This window comes from Drosophila eugracilis, unplaced genomic scaffold (assembly GCF_018153835.1).
Source record: "Drosophila eugracilis isolate 14026-0451.02 unplaced genomic scaffold, ASM1815383v1 contig_1197, whole genome shotgun sequence".
Taxonomy (NCBI): domain Eukaryota; kingdom Metazoa; phylum Arthropoda; class Insecta; order Diptera; family Drosophilidae; genus Drosophila; species Drosophila eugracilis.
In genome coordinates, this window is record NW_024571981.1 from 2873302 (window position 1) to 2891727 (window position 18426).

General features: G+C 37.5%; 4 protein-coding genes across 4 annotated transcripts; 1 reads left to right on the top strand and 3 right to left on the bottom strand.

Moving 5' to 3' along the window:
• Positions 1-166: 166 nt before the first annotated feature.
• Positions 167-2086, top strand: LOC108103051. The gene is made up of 4 exons (XM_017208365.2): positions 167-394; positions 484-1030; positions 1102-1568; positions 1622-2086. The coding sequence occupies exons 1-4, from the start codon at positions 234-236 to the stop codon at positions 1959-1961; spliced, it is 1515 nt and encodes a 504-aa protein (XP_017063854.2). The 5' UTR covers positions 167-233; the 3' UTR covers positions 1962-2086.
• Positions 2087-2166: 80 nt separating this feature from the next.
• Positions 2167-2934, bottom strand: LOC108103054. Its single transcript, XM_041818634.1, has 4 exons — positions 2806-2934; positions 2598-2756; positions 2377-2541; positions 2167-2322 (listed from the first exon to the last, which is right to left on the bottom strand). The coding sequence occupies exons 1-4, from the start codon at positions 2863-2865 to the stop codon at positions 2167-2169; spliced, it is 540 nt and encodes a 179-aa protein (XP_041674568.1). The 5' UTR covers positions 2866-2934.
• A 197-nt stretch (positions 2935-3131) lies between these two features.
• LOC121529967 (probable basic-leucine zipper transcription factor R) lies at positions 3132-5530 on the bottom strand. Its single transcript, XM_041818123.1, has 4 exons — positions 5389-5530; positions 4360-4422; positions 3722-4287; positions 3132-3657 (listed from the first exon to the last, which is right to left on the bottom strand). Exons 1-4 carry the CDS (start codon positions 5528-5530, stop codon positions 3352-3354), a joined length of 1077 nt encoding a protein of 358 aa, XP_041674057.1. The 3' UTR covers positions 3132-3351.
• Positions 5531-5966: 436 nt separating this feature from the next.
• LOC108103071 (embryonic polarity protein dorsal) lies at positions 5967-17007 on the bottom strand. The gene is given in 7 exon segments (XM_017208415.2): positions 5967-6366; positions 6368-6706; positions 6708-8048; positions 8110-8504; positions 8566-8744; positions 8829-9191; positions 15507-17007. Coding segments are annotated over 6 exon segments (2985 nt in total). The 5' UTR covers positions 9173-9191; positions 15507-17007; the 3' UTR covers positions 5967-5979.
• Between the last annotated feature and the right edge of the window lie 1419 nt (positions 17008-18426).

The following is an 18426-nucleotide window of genomic DNA, read 5'->3' on the forward strand; positions in this document are numbered from 1 at the left end:
AAACTTTAAGGAATAACAAGAATAATGTACTTCAATAACAAGGTTAAGTATATTTATTTTGATTTAAAAAACATGTCTAAAGAGTAAGCCTTTTATTAGACTTCATTAGATGCTTGCTTGCTTCTACAACAGAAGTTCAGTTTTCTTGTTGATTTCTATACGTGTTAAGCAAAATAAAAAAGTTATTTTTACCTTTGTTTCCTTTCAAGTTGAATATATTATTTTTAATCAAAATGTTGCCCAAAAGTCCACGCATTCGTCAGGGAAACAAGTCTGGCTTGACCGGAATCCCTCAGAAGGGATCACCTAGAACCAGCTACTCCAAAACACTTATTGCCAGTCAGGCGAACAAACGTCGCCTTATGGAATATCGTAATTCGAAGAAGGAGAACGTGTGAGTTTAATGAAAGGGATTATACGACATTATTCTACATATTTTACATTTTTTTTAAATACATATTTTTTCGTATAATCCTCTAACAGCTTTGGTAACAAGAATAACCAACAACTGAACAAGATACCCAAAGCTGTGCTACTAACACCGTCTTCCTCGGACAACTCTGTGACCACAACGGTGTCCAGTTCTGGCCAACCGACCTACACAGTTATGCCAAAGACCAGTCTGCTTCGGGAGCCAACATCACTGACCCCATACTTGACCCTTAAACGTCAGCAAACGTCTACCTTGATTAATTTCAGTGTGCGCAAATCACTTTCTCAAATGGATTTTAAAGAGGCTCGACGCACAGGCAACTATCAGCTGGTGGCCCATGTTCCCTCGCCCTCGAAATCTATACAGCAAGAACCGCAGGAAGCAACTGAAGCCTTGGGGTTGGAGGGGAAAATGGCCAAATTGGTGTTGCAGGATAACGCTGTTATTGAAGGAAAGATGAGCTTTGTGGTTGGTCCAGATCAGGATGCCCGGGTGGCCAGCCTGAGAATCTTCAATACCGTTATGCTTCACGCTTGGCGCAAAAGGCGAGAGGAGGTTCGTAATCTCACTGACCAGGTGGAGGACTACAAGAGGAGTGTGAGTATCAAAAGTATCTTTATATATTTCGTCTTTTAAAAATCCAATTCCTATATCGACTATAACGAAAGTCCGTGAAGAATCGCAACCAGTTGCATGTCTACAATTCACTTTTTTGCGTTGAAAAGCGTCGCAACGAAACCTTGAACGATCAACTAAGGCAATCCTATCGAGATAATGCCCAGACAAAGCTATCTTACGAGGAGCTGAGCCTAAAACTAGTAGAGATCAGGACCGAAAAGGATAAACTGGTCGAGGAGTTAGGGATAAAAGACAAGACCATTGAAAATCTTCAAGAGGTGCAGCAATCACTCAAAGACGAACTTTTCCAGGTGAATAGCCAACAGAGAAAGCAGTTGGAACAGTTGACTCGCCTGCAACGCGATTACCTGGAGAGCCAGTCTGCTCAGGAAGAGCTGGTTCGCCAGTTGGATCTCCTCCAAATCGATCTGGCCCTGAAGCGTGACTTCATTGATCAACTGCGCGAGAACATGACCAAGCTGGAGGATCTTAAGCGGTGTTCCGATGAGGAGTACAGGTAAGGAAACCAGAATGTATAAATGGAGTTCAACTTAAATATATATAATCTAGCAAACTGCTTGAGCAAACTGTGAAGATGGAACGATCCATTGAGGAGAAGGAGGAAAAGCTGGTCACCCTCCAGAATTGCTTGGCTGCCACCTTAGGCCAGAGGATCCGTCAGTGCTTCGCCCAGAGCCAGGCTTACCAACAGGCCACCTATCGCATGTTACACTTCGTGGCCCACTATATGTTACCCGGTACTCCGCCACCGGCACCATCTCTTCCAGGGGCGGTTAATAGGCTGAAGGGCTTCTTTTCTCGGGGATCACACAGAGAACTAGAGTTTGAGTATGATGCTGATGATTTGAATAAGACCGATTACGGTGAAATTCCAGAAGCCCAAAACTAAGTTGCTTAACGTTCAATGTTTATTCACTTTAGTTGCTTTTATTGTTTAGACGTTCAATATTTTTCCTTATGGTTAAAATTGCTTCTTAAATCCTTGTTAATAAATAAAAAAATAATTTTATTAAATTCGATTCTTCAATGTTAAAGAAGAAACAAAAGTTAATAATTAAATCAACACCTTTTAAACCTTTAAAAAAGCAGAAAAATTACGTATACGAGAAGTGAAGCCGAACATTGGCCCGATTTATGCCGTTTGCCAACCAATTGCTATTGAATACATAATCTCCATCAGGTAAGGGTAAAAATCCGGTGAGTTGTTGGTTTACGAAATGAGTGGGCAGCTTATCAACAATAATATCATGCTAGAAATTGAATAGAAAATTAAACAAAGTAAACATTAAGGAGAGATTGCTTACGTCAAAGGGACATGAATGGTTGATGTTTGAGTAAGCTTTAATTAACCCAAAAAGAAATGAAATCAAGGGTTTACCCATATCTGCTACCATCCTGCAGCCATCAAAAGTAAGATTATAGCTAACCGGCATCAGTCCATTCGATCGCTTATTAATTGCTGCATTTAGCTAAAGGAAATCTATTTATTTAAGATCAGGTAAAACTTTCTCACTTTATAACAAACCGAAAATTGAGGTACCGGCATCTTATGGAGAAGAACCTTTAATGACAAATATTTATAAGTGCGATTTGCAGCTTTCAAGTAACAATACTCGAATTCGCTAAATTTCCTGTCCAGCGATGTACACTTTATGTTTGTAAACTCAATAAGACGACTTTCCATCTTAGAAAAAAAAAATTAATTGGATTTTGATATTAAGAATTGTACTTACCAAATGCATTTTATATATCAAAAATATTATACCAACCAATGCAGAATACCGTAAATTCATTATAGCCTTCGACTGTTATTTAACAACAAATACGATCTGTGATTTAACTACGACTGAAAGGTAAATATGACGTAGCATTAAATTCACATTAGCTTAAAAATCAATACACAAAATTAAAATTGATATAAAATTAAGCGCAAGCATTATAAATCAGATAAAGATAATGTCCAAATAATGGCATAGCTAGTCAAAAGAAATCAATTATATTTGTTCACTCTAGCAAAGTGGAAGCAGAGTTTTGTAAAAATATCAATTGTTTCGTTCCATTTACTACTAAAACGATTAATTTATTCATGTTTAAAAATCCTTAGTTCCTACAAAAACACACATGTTACATTTTGCCTTAAGACTAGTTATTACAGCACTAAAACAATCAATTAGACGACGACCAGGTCGATCAGTTTGAATTCTACATCATTATCATCATCTTACTGCCTCCTATGTTTTTTGCTCGGTTTTTTGAATTGGGTTTGATTTAATAAGGTATTACGTTGATATGGATAGATTTGATATCTGCAGATCTTCAGAGTTGAGGCGCAGTATCTGCTGATCCTCTGAGTTGATGTGCACCAACTGCCCGCTATCGAAGCTAAGCAGGTTGCTGATCGTTGGACCATTATCCGCTTGGTTGCCAGCGGTGTTATTATTATTGTTATTGTTGTTATTATTATTATTGTTGGTATTGCCATTATTGGGATTGTTGTTGCTGGACGCATTATTGTCGTACTGATGCATGGGCGGGGCATGTTGTTGCTGTAGCTGTTGCTGCTGATGGAGCGTATGCTGATTGTGCTACAATTAAATATTAAATATTTAGTAAATAAAATAAATAAAATAAAATAATAAGTTCACTCACCAGATGATTTGTGGTCAGGTTCCACTGCAGATTGCTGCCGTTCCCAGGACCTCCGCCGGATGTGAGCAGGTTGTGCATGGTGAAGGGATTGTTGAGATTGCTGAGATTATTGCTGTTACCGTTGGCAGGTGTTGCTCCTGTCGCGGTTGCTGCTGCTGCTACTGTAACAGCTGTCGCGGAGAATTTGCTTTCCCAGTTGTTACCTCCGGGATTACCGAATGGATTGGCATGAAATTGCAAGGCCTGTTGCTGCTGCTGCTGATGTTGTTGCTGCTGTTGTTGATGTTGCTGTTGCTGGTGTTGCTGCTGTGCAACAACCTGCTGGGCAAACGGATTGTAGTTGTTGCCCATATCTGTTGCTGCTACATATTGCTGCTGTTGCTGCTGTGGGTGGTTGGGCGACATCAGTTGCTGCTGGCCGTTGGTAGGCGTGACCGAAGAGGCCATGTTGTAGGGCGAGGGCGTGCTGTTGTGGTTGTAGTTGCTCGAAGGCGACAACGGCTGGGGCGAGGGGGTAAGCTCAGGAGGCGCTCGATAAGCGAGTCCAAAGGGCTGTGGTGAGGTATCTAATAGAAATTGGTATAATATAGAAATATTAAACAATTTTAAATATATTAAAATTCGAAATAGAAACGTACCTCGTGGTTCCGTTTTGATGGGCGGTATACTTTGTGCATTCCAACAGTTCATGTTAGTTTGTCCTAAAAAAGCAAAAATCAATCGTAAATTGTTAAGCAAATAAAAAAAAATATATATTTGAACATGAACGAAAACAGCAAACAATAAACAACAAAACACCAGACAATACAAACGAGATTAGTATTAAAAATGGTTAATGAAGAATAATGGCCCAACAATAAAATTAAATTGAATCAAACTTGTAAGGAAAACATGCAAAAAACATTTCTATATAAAATAAAAAAATAGCAAACTTGAAAACCAAATGAACTATTTTAAATTCCAATAAAAACTTACTCAGAACTGTCAAAAACTTCTTCAAAGTATGCAATCATAGAGCAAAACTTACTTCAACCTAAAAACAGTTCCTTTTGAATTAAACAGCCTTTTCTTAAATTTTGTTTTTTTTTTAATTTAAACTTTTTTTTTCTGTTTTATTAAGCTACATTATTTTATATAAAATATTTTTACCAAACTTGTAATTTTCATTATATAAAAATATCAAATATTCTTCGCATGTAAACGAATAGAAAAGCGACAAAAATTGCTTATTGATTTCAAATCAATCTCTTTCATCCTTGACTATATAATTTCGACTATAGATGTAAATCAATATATAAATATATAGTAGGGACTTCCTTCCCTGTACATAGTTCACTTTTTCTCCTGGTGTTCATTGGTGAGTGTGTGTGCATTGAGTGAGTGCTTTCTAATAGTTGCTAAGAGTCTATTCGATTAATACATCATCAGAGCCGATGACTTGTTAAGTTAAGTCTTTGGTATACCGAAAGATATTATCAAATATATAAAAATATTTGACTAGGTAGGATTCACTTAGATGGCCAAAGGCATCTCAAAACAAATTATGTACCCAAGTGGAACCAAAACCATGGGACAAAATCGAATCAAAGCCGATAGAGACACACAATAGGAGGATAGGATAGAAAAGACCGACACCAGTTTATGGAAAATCTGAACAGTCAACTTACTGCCATCCTGGTGGTCATTCTGCAATTGCTGTTTCTGCTGCTGTTGGAGCAGCAGGTGCATGGGATCACCGCCAGTCTTCTGACGTTTCCGCCTCAAGTGCGCTGGATCTATAAGACAAAATATACACACCATGTTGTACATATAATCGGGTTTTTCGGTTTCAATTTAAACAATATATATATTCGATTCCATATTCTTGAAATCTTACTCTACTCTGAAAATTGAGTGATTTCGCTTAAATACAACAGTTAGGTTGGCCCCTTAAATGGGCCAAACCTGGACAATAACAAATCTGATTTGACCTCGGTTTGGGGTCAGTTGCCTGGTATCGCTTACAAAATATTCGGGGATACTTTTAGCACAATTAGCAAATATAAAACAAATACAATTTCTTGAAGGTTCTGAAGAGCTTTTCCCTTCAGATTCCCTTTGACAAGTGGACAATTTGTGGCGCCAGAGATAATGGAAATAGTTTTCGGGGAAATACAATTTCCTCTGGCTTGAAGCCAACTTGCTTCGTTTTTTTTTTTGGGTTTCGTTGGAGGATTTCCTTTGGTTCGTTTTTCCTATAAACAACAGTTCCAAGAAATTTAAAGACCATTTGCCGCCGCTAATCGCTTGGCCACCTCGTCAGGAGTTAAGATCTCTCCTGCATCCACGGGAGCATAGTAGGCGGAGGTCTCATCGAATTCACTGGCCGCCGCAAGTGGCGGAATACTCGTGTACAGGGCAAAGTGCTCGGCCTCAGTTAGATCCAGATTGGGATCCAGCTGGACATTGAAGTGCCCCTCGATGGAGCTAACCAAATTATGCAGACTCTGGCGATCGGCAATGGCCACCAGTTCCATTCCACCTTCGCTAATTGGTATGTCAGCCAGCTGTAAAGCAGATGCAGTGCGTCTATCCAATCCCGCTCCCACCGAAATTGTACTAGACTGGGAATAGCCTTCGTTTCTTTGCTGCTGGGGCAAACTGTTTGGCACTATCACCCTTCAGGGGTATGTGCACCACGTCGGCATTCAAGTAGGCGGGTCTCTTTCCAGAGACACTGCTCACACTCCTGCCCACAGGCTTGGTCAACTTTGATCCTGGTTTCTTGGCCTTTACAGGACTGGATTTTGCAGGTGGGGAACTAGAGATTAAAGGCGCTGCTGACTTGGAGGAGCGGAGGGATGCCCTCAACGGATCCTGCAGGCTAAAATGACCTATGCTGGGCTCCCGACTATTCGCTTTGGAATCTAACAGAGAGCTGTTCTCCTGTCCCTGGGCCAAATCTGGTTTGCTCTTTCGTCGGGAGAAGAGTTTTGAAAAGAATCCCTGGTTTCTTCTGCCTGGGCAGGGTATTAAAGTTCGGATTCTTTGGTGCTGGAGGAAGTTTCTTATTAAGAGGAGATTCAGCTGTGGATGGCCTGGCCTGAACGGTGTTGGCCTCGATGGAACGATTCTCCACATTGCTGTCCTGCTTTCGAATCCTTTTCGGTGGCAAGGGCGGCAGTTTCTCCTCCTCTGGTGGAAATGGTACCGTTATAATTGCAGGCGGCGCCGGAGGAACTGGACGGGGTGGAGTCTCTGGCTGTTTAGCCTGTGAGTTCACCTCTATGGGATCGTAATGCTGATGGGCATCTTCGGGAGCGCATTGTGACATGGGCGGTGTTGGGGGCATTATATCATCCAAGGGTATAAGAACGGGATTCTTGAAAGCAATTTGCAGGCTGGTGTAGGTGGCAGCATCATCGAAGCTATCTTCCACCTGCAGCGGGGCCCGCCCCTGAATTCCAGCCAACTCATTTTGGATGGTATTATTGTAGGTATCGCGCTGGACTTTGAAGTCCGTGTAAATCTCATCCAGTTCGGCCACTGTCTCAAGGAGTTCATCAAGGGTTTTGTCTGCCTTCGAAATCTCAATGGCCGAGTCCAAAGCATCTGCTTCCGCAGTGGGACTCGGGTCATGGTCTTGCTGTTCAATCTCACTAGACTTCATCCACTCGGTGATCTTGTCATTGGCCGTCAAGGGACGTGGCTCCAAGTGCTGACCCAGCTCAAGTTGCTCCAGTTCCCTCACTTTCTCATCAATAATGGTGTCAATCTCTTTTTCCTGCTCAGATCGCAAGCGATGAGCCTCGGCTTCTGCCTGTGCATCAGCCGCCTCCATATCCTCGGGAATATGATCCGAGGTGTGATCGGTCAAATGGTCTCGGATTTCATTCAAAGATTGCTGTACTGGCTGTTCCTGATGCACAGATTGATCCTGCTGCATCGGTTCCTCCAGCTGAAAAGATTGTTCCTGTTGCAGGGACGTTTCCTGTTCCTGCTGCAAATATTGCTCTGATTGATATTGTTTTTGTTGTAAGGATGGTTCCTGGTCAAAAGCTGACTCTTCTGGCTGAGATTCCTCTTGATTAAAGTCCACATTCAATGGTAATTTATGTTGCACCTCTAATTTCGGTGTATCCAAATCAATGACCTCAATAGTCGGCGCCTGCACTTCCCGCTTGGCGTCCAACCTGAGGATCTGCTGAAAGAGATCTTCGTCGGGCTTCCGCTTGAGGTGCCGATGAAGATTCCAGAACGTATGTTTACCTGAATCCATTGGCACGTACTCGAAGGGCAGGGCCTCACTGGTGACTCCGTCCGAGGGACGTCGCAGTTGGATGAAAACCTACATGGAAAATTGTATCCTTTTTAGAGCAGCTCTAAACTCTTACTAACTACTCCCTCACCTTGGCGGGCTCTGTGATTTCCAGGGTATGATAGCGCGGCGTCTTAAAGGTAATGGCAGTCTGTTTATGGACATCGGTATGCTGAAATTCACCAAAGGCCTCCCAAACGCTCTGGCCGTTCTTCTCCTCGAAGAAACGCACGGAGATGTCCTCCTTGGCCACCTTCTCACAGAGCAGGATTATTTGGGTATTACCAAGAACGGTGGCCGAACAGCTGCAAAGCCGACAAATGACCAGGTCGGACATGGCCTTCTTGTCGAAGATGGGCTCGGATATAACCGGTGGCAGGGGCGAAGTGAATCGACCCTTCTGCTCGCTCTCCATGAATACTTGAAAGCACAATCGCACCGAGTTCAAATCGATGCTCGAGGGCTGGAAACGATGCGAGAAGCCAGCTGAGGATAGGAAAAACGTAAAATTTAGTCAAAGTTAATTATATCAAGTAAATAAACTTACTCTTAAATGGATCCACACGGATCTCCTCTCGCGCCTTGAGCGCCGCCTCAATGTCCTTCTTCTTGACACACTGAATGCCCAGATTACTGAACACGGCTCTCATTGTCTCACTATTAATTTCCAGTGTACAGACGCCCTTCTTGCAACCCTCCTTGCCCACCAGATTGTGAGGATGGGGACTGATATAAAATTATATTTTATTAATTATTTATTCAAATTTATTATGTAATAAAATAAAGAATAGAGAAAAAAAATTTACTCACCGATACGGCATATCCTTGGTAACACAGGAGACGACAACCACGGCGCGGCCCTTGTATCCAACAATCTCGATTGTCGGATAGGTCTTGCTTTCCGGCGTGGAATTTACGCCCGGAATGGAACCCGCCGAGCGACCTTCGCATTCGTAGCGGAATCGTAGAGCCTTTCCCGCCGGCTGCTCAGTGATCTTGACATACGGTTTCTTTCGCACATTTTTGGTGGACTGTGGCAACTGCTGCTGCTGTGGCTGCTGCTGGCCGGGCAGTCCGTTGTAGTTGAGGCTTTGTTGGCCATCAGCCGCTGGACCCGGCCCAGAAGCGGCCAAGTTGTTCTGGTTGGGAAACATTACGTGGCCAAAATATTAACTGAAAGATAAGAGAGAAACCAAGTTGAGATAATTCTTAATAGAGATACATATTGTATGTTTAATTTACAATTTACAACAATTTAGTTTTCATTCCAAGTCCTAGTATATTTTCATACCAACAAAAACTTAATAATCATAAGGTTTTCTCTGTAATTCACTCTCAAGTTGAGATAATTCACTAAAATAGAATCTTTTGTTACATTTTTTGATTTTCCGCACCTTTTTCTGGTTTAAAGTTATGGCCAATGGCAAAAGAGAAACAATTCCTTGGCAAGCAAATCGAAGGCCCCCAGACAACGCCAGACGATGACGATATTGATCGAAAATAAATCCTCAGACTCGTGCAGTGATCCACTAAATGAGTAAGATTCTCCTGACCACCATATAACTATGACGAACCGAACAGTAAAACGTCTGGCGGAAAACTGAAAAGGTGGAAAACTCTCTCTCTCGCAGACCGATCGCAATCATAAAATTCAGCGTCTTATATCTGAGTGGGTGGGTTTTTGTATACGATGGACGGCATTAATTGCACTATTTAGGGGTCATTAGGAAAAATGTATATTTTCATAATACTGGTCAGAGAATCTAAGGCAGCTGGGTGCAGTGGATGCGTTTCTGTGCTGTTTTTCCTTTTGGCCGGGTCCGGCTCCGAGTCCGGCCCCGGTCTGGTCCGGTATAGTCCGGCTAAAGCTCCGGACGCGTTGTTTAAAAATAACATTTTGCGTAACGCGGCCACAAAGCGACAAAAACTCTGCCTCCCCATATATCAGGTGGTATATGTATATAGGTTGGACCAAATCCATATATATAGATCGCCTCGCAGACTGGCCTCCCCGGAGATGCGAGAGCTTTTTATTTTGGTTTTTTGTTTTTGGCCAATTTGGAGCAATCCAAACAAAACATTTTATCAATGATTTCAGCAAATTGTCAACGTGTTTCGTTCGCCGATCTTAGAAATACGTACTCAAGATATAAGATACAGACAAAGACTAAGTAGCTATATGACCTCAGAGTTTATTCTCTGATCATGTCTAGACATCGGTCTGCCGTGGGTAAAATACGTCAATGGCTGACAAAACTAATGCCCATACATTGGTCTGATCCCAACCGATCTGATCGGTGGGGGTAAAAAAAAACAGGGAAACTAGAGAAAACGTGTGCCAATTTTGTGTTTTATAAGACATGTAAATATCGGCAAGTTGAAGATATAGATAAATCTATAAAGTTGAATAAAGGCAGAATTATTTTCATAAACTATAATTATCTTAATAAGTAAGCAGTTTTCTTAGAACGCTGCCATGTCTCATAATTATCTTTAATTCAATACTCATTTGTTTTTTCATCATAAATATATATATTAATATTCAGTAAGACAAGAAAATGAAAAATATGACTGATAACTGCGATTCTTTTAATTAATATCAGACTGTAAAAGGGGTGAATGAACTTCGGGAAACGGGACAAAATTAATTTTAACTAAAGGTTTTATTTACATTTTACAGTAATAACATTATTGAAGGTCATTTTCTTAGAAAATCGTGATATTATTTTCCTAAACACTTGTTTTAGCTTATCAAAATATATATACAAAAGACATCTGTTTTTCTTCTATAGGAATTCGATTTCCCGATCAAAGTTTTCGCAGCTGCCAAATGCTTTTTGTGCGTCAACTAAAAATATTTCGATTATAAATCATGTCCAATGGGACAATGTTCAAAATTTAATATATAAATTCTAAGTTATAGAACAAAAAATCAATTGCGAAAGAAGTCCGATAACCTTAAAAGCAACCGAAATAAATAATAAATCAAAAGACATTCCCACGTGCTGTCATTCTATAATATCTTTAAAAGAAATTGTGATTTGAAGAACAATTGTTGGGACCAAAAACCGATCAGCATGCACAGAATATTGCGAATGAATTACGTCATAAAATAATTTGATTTTGGCAAGTATGAATAGCCAATTGGACAAAAGCCAACAAATGTAATATAAAGGCAACTTATTTACTACATATTTTACACATACGTATTTATCTTGACAGGGAATTGAACGATAAATCACCTTTCACTTATCACGGCCAAACTTTGGTGGAAAATGCTTCACCACACACAGATAGAATTCGAAGATTTTTTCGATATTAAAAAGGTTTTATTATTTAATCAATTATTATATTGACAAAAATATTTCAATATATTTTTAAATATACATATTTATATTTCCAGTTCAGTAATATGGTTTTTATTTTGCAATAATCACACACTTTTCTGTACTTTGTCGCTTTGGTCTTGAACCGAGTATCTATATATTTTGAATCTATAGGTATTATCGAGAGAAATATTTCTCTAGAGGACGGAACCGACAAAAGCACACTCGGAAAACGTCTTGAGTACTCGCCAAATGTCTGAACACTGAACCGAGCAAAATGTTTTTGAGAAAAAACATAGAATTCTTAATGCACGCCTGCCCAGCGAAAAGTTTTGTCGCTGAGCTTTCTGCTATTTTTATTTATCTTAATATTTTAAAAATGTATTCCGCTTAAATGTTTGGCTTGTAGGTACAATGTACATTTGCTTTTATATATTTGTATCTTGTCATGTATTTATTGCTGTTGCTTTCAAGGAATTTTCTCATTCTCCGAGGCAGTTGTCCCAATTTTTCACGAAAAATCGCAGATATACATATATATATATATATGTTTTTAATTTCCTTTATTCATAGCCGTGTATCATAACAATTGAAATGAAAACTTAATTTCCGATGTCAATAAACTTTTGCTGACGGTTGTGTAAACAAATAGAATTGATTGAGTTCGTACACGACTTTTATTGATTTATAAGCGATTAATTCTAATAAAAAAGGTTATTTTCTATTAGAATGTAATGAATTTTGAATAGAATAGAACTAGATTATTTGCTAAATAGGGATTACTTTTTTAAAAAGTTTTATGAATACTTTTATGCCTTAAAACTGTTAAAGTATTGTCAATCAAATTTAAAAGTAAACCTAAAACTAACGGAAAAATATTTAAACAGGAAAAGACTTTACATGTCAAACTCTTCAAAAATTAGTCACCTTTCAATTTCATTGAGGGAAAAAACCAAATCGCACAAAATGCGCCTAATCTAAGCAAAAGATGCAAAGGTATCTACAAATTATCATAAAATGCATCAACAGAGGATTGTTTGCTTTTGCAGTGAATCTAAACACATTATTCAAGTACATTTGTTTGTATCGAATATATAAAGTAGGCATATGGCTGTAGGCTTTGGGCTTTATTGGCATTTCCGTTTCAGAATACACAGCAAAAAAAGAAGAAAAAGTCGCCACTTGTCACCGTTCAATCTGCCTTGAGTCTTTGGCGCCAGTTCAGAAAGCTCTTAAATGAGTTTGCTCGAACCCAATTATACGATCTATGCTGAGGATATATACTTTTTGGCAAAATGAATGGGGGATGCATTCTTATATCCGTAGCAAAAGATTTTTAATAACAAAATATCTGGCCCATGAATTTCCACGAAATACAATGAGTCACAAAACAAATTTCTCGCTATTGCCAAAGCTGTTTATATAGATTGAAATATGTCAGGAATTTGCTCGAGTGCCACCCACTTTTGGCAGAAATCATTCACCAAACTGCGTGACTTTCCCCCTGGCAAAGAATAGGTCAGTTACCCTGAAAGATACAATCTCCTTATTTGAGGATATCAAAATATGGGAAATTCCCACAATTTCAATCGATTAACCAATTGAAAATGTCACTCAGAGGTAAAGTACAGAACCGAATTTAATTGCCATATAGGTACGGACACCATTTCCCATTATTTCTTCATCATCCGCAGGTTCACAGATATTATTACCATTTTCTGCCAACCAAATTGGCTACTGTTTATGCCCATCAGATAGAATTCGCAAAGCGGTAACATTCAGACTGATAATGCTCAGGTGGCTGGCGTATAAATATCGAAAACAATACACCCGATAAGCAGAAATAAGATTAGAAATATAAAAATAAAACTGAACGGCGGTAGACTGAGGATTTGTTAATAGTTTGTCTACCTGTTCTACAGGGTAATAATATTGGATATCATTTTTATGAATTAAGACTTACTTTAGATTTCCTCAAAAGGTCAATCAAGCTATACATATCTTAAAAACTAAACCAAATATTAATTTAATTATTTTGTAGCCTTTTAATTATCTCAAAAATAGTTATTCAAAACCATAAAATTGATTAATAAAAGAACGTTTGGCTATCTTTCAGTTATTACTTCTTTTGGCGAAAAATAAAAAGGTAAATAAACAAAATAAAATAAAAATATTTCGTTTCGATCATTTAATATGCTAATTTTATGCAATTTCCAATAGCTAAGACACACAGAAAAAGTTCTATTGGCGCCAGCATCACAAATTAAGATTAGGATCAACATCAAAGTAGCAGAAGCAGCCAAAAATTCCTCAGAGGAACGGGTTTCGCATAAAAAAACCTCCAGACAGACAGAATGTTTTTTAACGATCGTTGGCGTCAAGCAATTTACAGCTCAAATAAAAATAAATAACCGATATGCTGACAAATCGATGGAACTAGTTCCAAATAGTTATGAAATACAGGAAGATATTATAATTTTTTTTTTTTTATTATTTATGAAGGACCACTTTTAAAATCGCAAAAGCTTTTATTTTTTGCATGTACACAATGGATTATATTTTGAGGATTATTAGACACATGTGACTCCATCCTTCACATATCTTATCCATCAGTTCACTTATATCAGTCATGCTTCCATATCATATGGCTTAAATGATATCTCGTATAGAAACAGAATCCCTATTGATTGATGATTTGCATACAGGGCCTTACCCACAGCCAGATCGTATCAATCATGACTTGGATTTAGCATGCGGGGAAACTACCACTAGATATACGGAATATCATCTATTGACTTGGCCTTAGATCTCTGTTAGCACACAAAAATCTCCACTCGAGCTTTGTATATCGCCGATGACTTGCTGAAAAACTTGCGATTTTAGCGTTTTGTTTTCCTTTTGGCACGACACTCTCGATGATATGAGTCAGCAGCCGGTTTGCAGTTAACTTGGACTGCAGTTTTCGAAATTAAACCGTATTATCTAAAAGGCCTTTTTTCATAATTACCTGCGAATTAAACCAAGGACCAGTTAGCACACATGACTAACTTATTTCGTTTATTTCTTTTCGGCCACAAACACACAACACACACAATAACCGTTCTTTGTTGTTTGAAAATTGTATTTTTCAAAATTTTACTAGTTTCTAACACGAAAGAAACAAATAAATATATACCGAGCAGTAGAAATAGTTAAAAAATATAAATAAAATTAAAAGAATTTTAGCGCGAACACGACCGCAGGCGCATCGAGTCGATCTTAGAATGAAACAATTGAAAACCTCTCCGGCGTATTTGAGTGGCCGCAAAAAAAACTGGGAAAAAACAAATGCAAGTGGCAAAAGCTTTTCACCCACCACCACCCCCCATTGTCGCACCACCCCCTTTGCCGCCCACGTGCTCGTAAGAAACTTTCATTTATGGCGACGTCGAAAAAAGCCAATGCGACTGCGCTGCCATGTACACAGGTGTTTTGGTTATATTATTTAAGTTTATCGTTTGCATTCACCGTAGATTATTTAATACGCAGATGGATAATTGCCACCCAAAAAAGGAAGAAAACTTGCGATTACACTGTAAAAGTCAATGGATCCAAAAGTATAGGTTCCTTTCAAAGGTAAATTTATTATATTTATGATCAATAGAAAATCTTTCAAGGATAAGTCTAACTTGATTTGAAAACTAATACATGTTGTAATAAGGAAGTTGTCAATATAAGGTTATGTTTAAAGAATACGGAAAAACATGCAATGCGTCAAATGCTTATTAATAAAAGAAAAACCCAGATATTTATATTAGCAATTATCCTACAAAACAGCATAATTAAGATAGTTAAATGACCAGTTATAATGCTATGCTTTCTTGTCAAAGTGTAAAAGTGTGAATCATCGTTTAAAAATCTTAAATCTTCTTACAGCTAATTATGATAAAGTTTTGAATGACTCCAACTTCTGACTCTATAAAGCAAGTAATTGTTTCCTTTACTGACAAAAGTTAAATATTCTACCCTTTAAACTTTCCATTGCATATAACTGAAAATACAAAACACAGAGACCCTTCTCGAAGATCTGAGCCATTAGGATTTTCCATTGCATTTATTAAGCCCTTACTATCAAAGTTCACAATCAATAAATAAAAAAGTCTAGGCTCTATTGGGGACTCACCTAAATGAAGGAGTGAACTGAATATTTGCTATATGCATTGATCACTCGGCTTGCAAATAATAACAGGTGCCTGAAAATTAACACGAATCAATAAATACACTTTTTATTTTTTTACGTTTTTAATTTGTTTTGTATTATTTGGAAAATGGTGCCGTTATGTAAATTTGTTTAATGCAAAGCGAGCGAAATAAGTCATTTATTTATAGTGGAAAATATGGCTTTTTTAATGTTAATTTTCACACACACACACAGCAACGAACTATGAGAGAAACCGGTTTACTTATTATTTATATATGTGAATATATATTATATATATATATAAGTAATGTTTTCTTCTCTTTCTTTCGGATTCTTTTATATATATTTTTTTTTTTAATTTTTGCGCGCGCACAAAGCGGGTGCCATAATATCGATAATAACAACAAGAACAACGGATGGTAGAGAACAGAAACTAATGAAAAGTTAAGAAATCGAAGACCGACGAAAGAGAGAGTGGGCAGAGCGAGAAAAAAAGACAGGGGAAGAGAGAGAGAGAGAGAGCGAGAGTGACGTCGTATTCCTCTAGGGAATTCCGGGCTTTATGCTTATGCGATCATCGGTTAGCTTTTGTTTTTGTTATTCAATTTATAATTTAAGTAATTTGTTATCGCGCTCTGACTCTCTATTTTTACCTAATTTTCTTTCTTTATATTTTTTCGGTTTTTGGCTATTCTCGCAATGTCTCTGGTTGAATTGTCGATGTGCTGTGTGTAATCTAATCGGTAAAGCGTTCATTTTTAATCGAAATTATCAATACGTGCGCCATGTTATAAAGGTAAGTCTGTTTCTTTTTTTTATTTTTGTCACTCGCGATACAAAAAAGCAAGTGAAACTTGCTTAGCTCAATTGAATTTATGCGTTTTTATGCAGCTCTTTTACTTTTCGTTTTATTTTTATCTACTGGTAATTGTAACAACCTGCCTTCGAACTTTGGAAGAGCGAACGTGCCAAAGAGAGCGAGAGCTTAAAGCACGGCGAGAAAAAGGTAAATAATAATAAGATAAAACACGGAGTGAAGGTCTGCGATACAACCCACAACCGATCTCGACGCCCGCGTTTTAAAGACTAACCCATGTAACTTTGCCCGCCAAGAAGCAGAAGACCAGCTGCTAAACTTTCAATACCGTAGACGCCATTGAAAGTACCGCAAAAGTTTACGATCGTCGAGCTTTCGTTGGAGTTAAGTTGTCAAACGCAAGCTTTGCGAAGATTCAAGTTAAGCTCAGAAGAAGAGAAGAATTCAGAGAGTCAGCTTAGCGAAGAATTTGAGATCAGCTGAGCTGAGTCATGTACAATACAATCGTTCAATCAAAGTTTTCCACTAACTCTAGCTAACTGAGGTCTCCTGGTAATACAGTTTCTGCGAAGGCATCTTTAAGTGTAATTTAGTGATAAATTACATAAAGTTTGTGTTTAAAATGCATATGAATATATTTTTATATTAATCACACTTTATTTAAGATATTTTAGTTACTGTAACTACTAAGAAATTTGAACTTAAGTTAAATTAATTAAATTAAAATGTAGTTATACATTTAAGCTTCTTTTATTATATTTCTTAATTTCAATTTACATAATTTAGAAAAGTAATTATAGATTTTTAAACAAACTTCTTGGTAATAAACGTTCTAAGAAATAATTTATTTCCTTTTGCAATCAGAATTAAATTGAAACAGAATTGTCTTAAATTCTTAGTAAATATTATCAAAATTTTGAAGCTCAGTTCTACGAAAGACAAAAAATTAGCAAAAATAGTTTCCAAAATCTTTAAGGTTTTTGCTGCTTATTAAGCTTAAAAAATATATATTGCATACATAAATACGTCAAGTAAATAATTAAAATATAAAATAAAATCTTTGTTTTTGTAACAAAAAAACATTTTTTATTTAACATAAAAAATCCTGTGGCAAATTTGTATGTCCTGTGATTTTTATAACAGTTTAACCAATAATAAATAAATAATTTTGAATTATTAAGATAAATTTGTTAATATTATATAAACATTATTTTAATGATTTAGTTTTTCTTTTATACTCAACCGTATGTCAAAATCTCTAGTGTCTTCTTGATTTTTTTTTCAGTGAGCTTTAACAATGAGTCATATTTGTCGACGAACGAAAAAGCTTTTTCAGCTTTTATGAATGAATTCACGAGCCAGATACTATCTGCGTGTATATGGCTTTGACCCATCCATTTTTGAGCCCACCGCCATCTCCTTGGCCGGCCTGAATCAGCGTACGATTCCTGGAAAAAGGATATTATCCTGCGACGGCATTTGTTGTGGCATTAATTTTTCACTTCGACAGAGTCCCAATGCCGTGACTCAGCATTCCGGGGCAGCTTTCACTTTCCGGGCGGACGAACTTTGACATTCAAGATGGCAGTTTCCGTAGAATTTGATAATGATTCTGATTCACTGGAGCAAATGTTAACAATGTGGCATGCAAGGGAATTTGTGTTTGATAACTCAATGTGTCATTGAGGCTGGCCGGACTGATAAAGATTTTTATAGTTTGGGTTTTTACTTGTTGTATGAAGGTTAAATGTTAAATATGATTATTAGATGCTTAAAAAACTAGGCAGCAATAAAGCTTATCGATGTCGGTCATGAACTAGAAAATATTATTATAGTTAATAATAAATAATATTAAGAATTGGCTGTTTTTCGGAATTTTTTTAAATTAAAAATGTCACATAAATAAGAGCCAGTACCGGATGAGGAGTTTTGGGTTTTCTTAAGGTTCACAGTTTAATTATTTTAAAAGTTCTGTTCGATTTAAATTTAATACGAATTAAATACTTTTAATATAATTATTTCCTTTAAAAGCATATGACAATCAAATCTATAATCCAATCTTATAAATAATCTTATAAATTCAGG

Bases quoted from the DNA above. Each gene is read 5' to 3' on its own strand.
- LOC108103051 (XM_017208365.2), top strand. From the start codon at position 234: ATGTTGCCCAAAAGTCCACGCATTCGTCAGGGAAACAAGTCTGGCTTG. The intron at 1,031-1,101 runs GTGAGTATCAAA...CTATAACGAAAG, and splicing joins TGGAGGACTACAAGAGGAGT to TCCGTGAAGAATCGCAACCA. The intron at 1,569-1,621 runs GTAAGGAAACCA...TATATAATCTAG, and splicing joins TGTTCCGATGAGGAGTACAG to CAAACTGCTTGAGCAAACTG.
- LOC108103054 (XM_041818634.1), bottom strand. From the start codon at position 2,865: ATGAATTTACGGTATTCTGCATTGGTTGGTATAATATTTTTGATATAT. The intron at 2,757-2,805 runs GTAAGTACAATT...TTTTTTTCTAAG, and splicing joins TGATATATAAAATGCATTTG to ATGGAAAGTCGTCTTATTGA. The intron at 2,542-2,597 runs GTTTGTTATAAA...GATTTCCTTTAG, and splicing joins TGCCGGTACCTCAATTTTCG to CTAAATGCAGCAATTAATAA.
- LOC121529967 (XM_041818123.1), bottom strand. From the start codon at position 5,530: ATGTACAACATGGTGTGTATATTTTGTCTTATAGATCCAGCGCACTTG. The intron at 4,288-4,359 runs GTACGTTTCTAT...AATTTCTATTAG, and splicing joins CATCAAAACGGAACCACGAG to ATACCTCACCACAGCCCTTT. The intron at 3,658-3,721 runs GTGAGTGAACTT...ATTTAATTGTAG, and splicing joins ACCTGACCACAAATCATCTG to CACAATCAGCATACGCTCCA.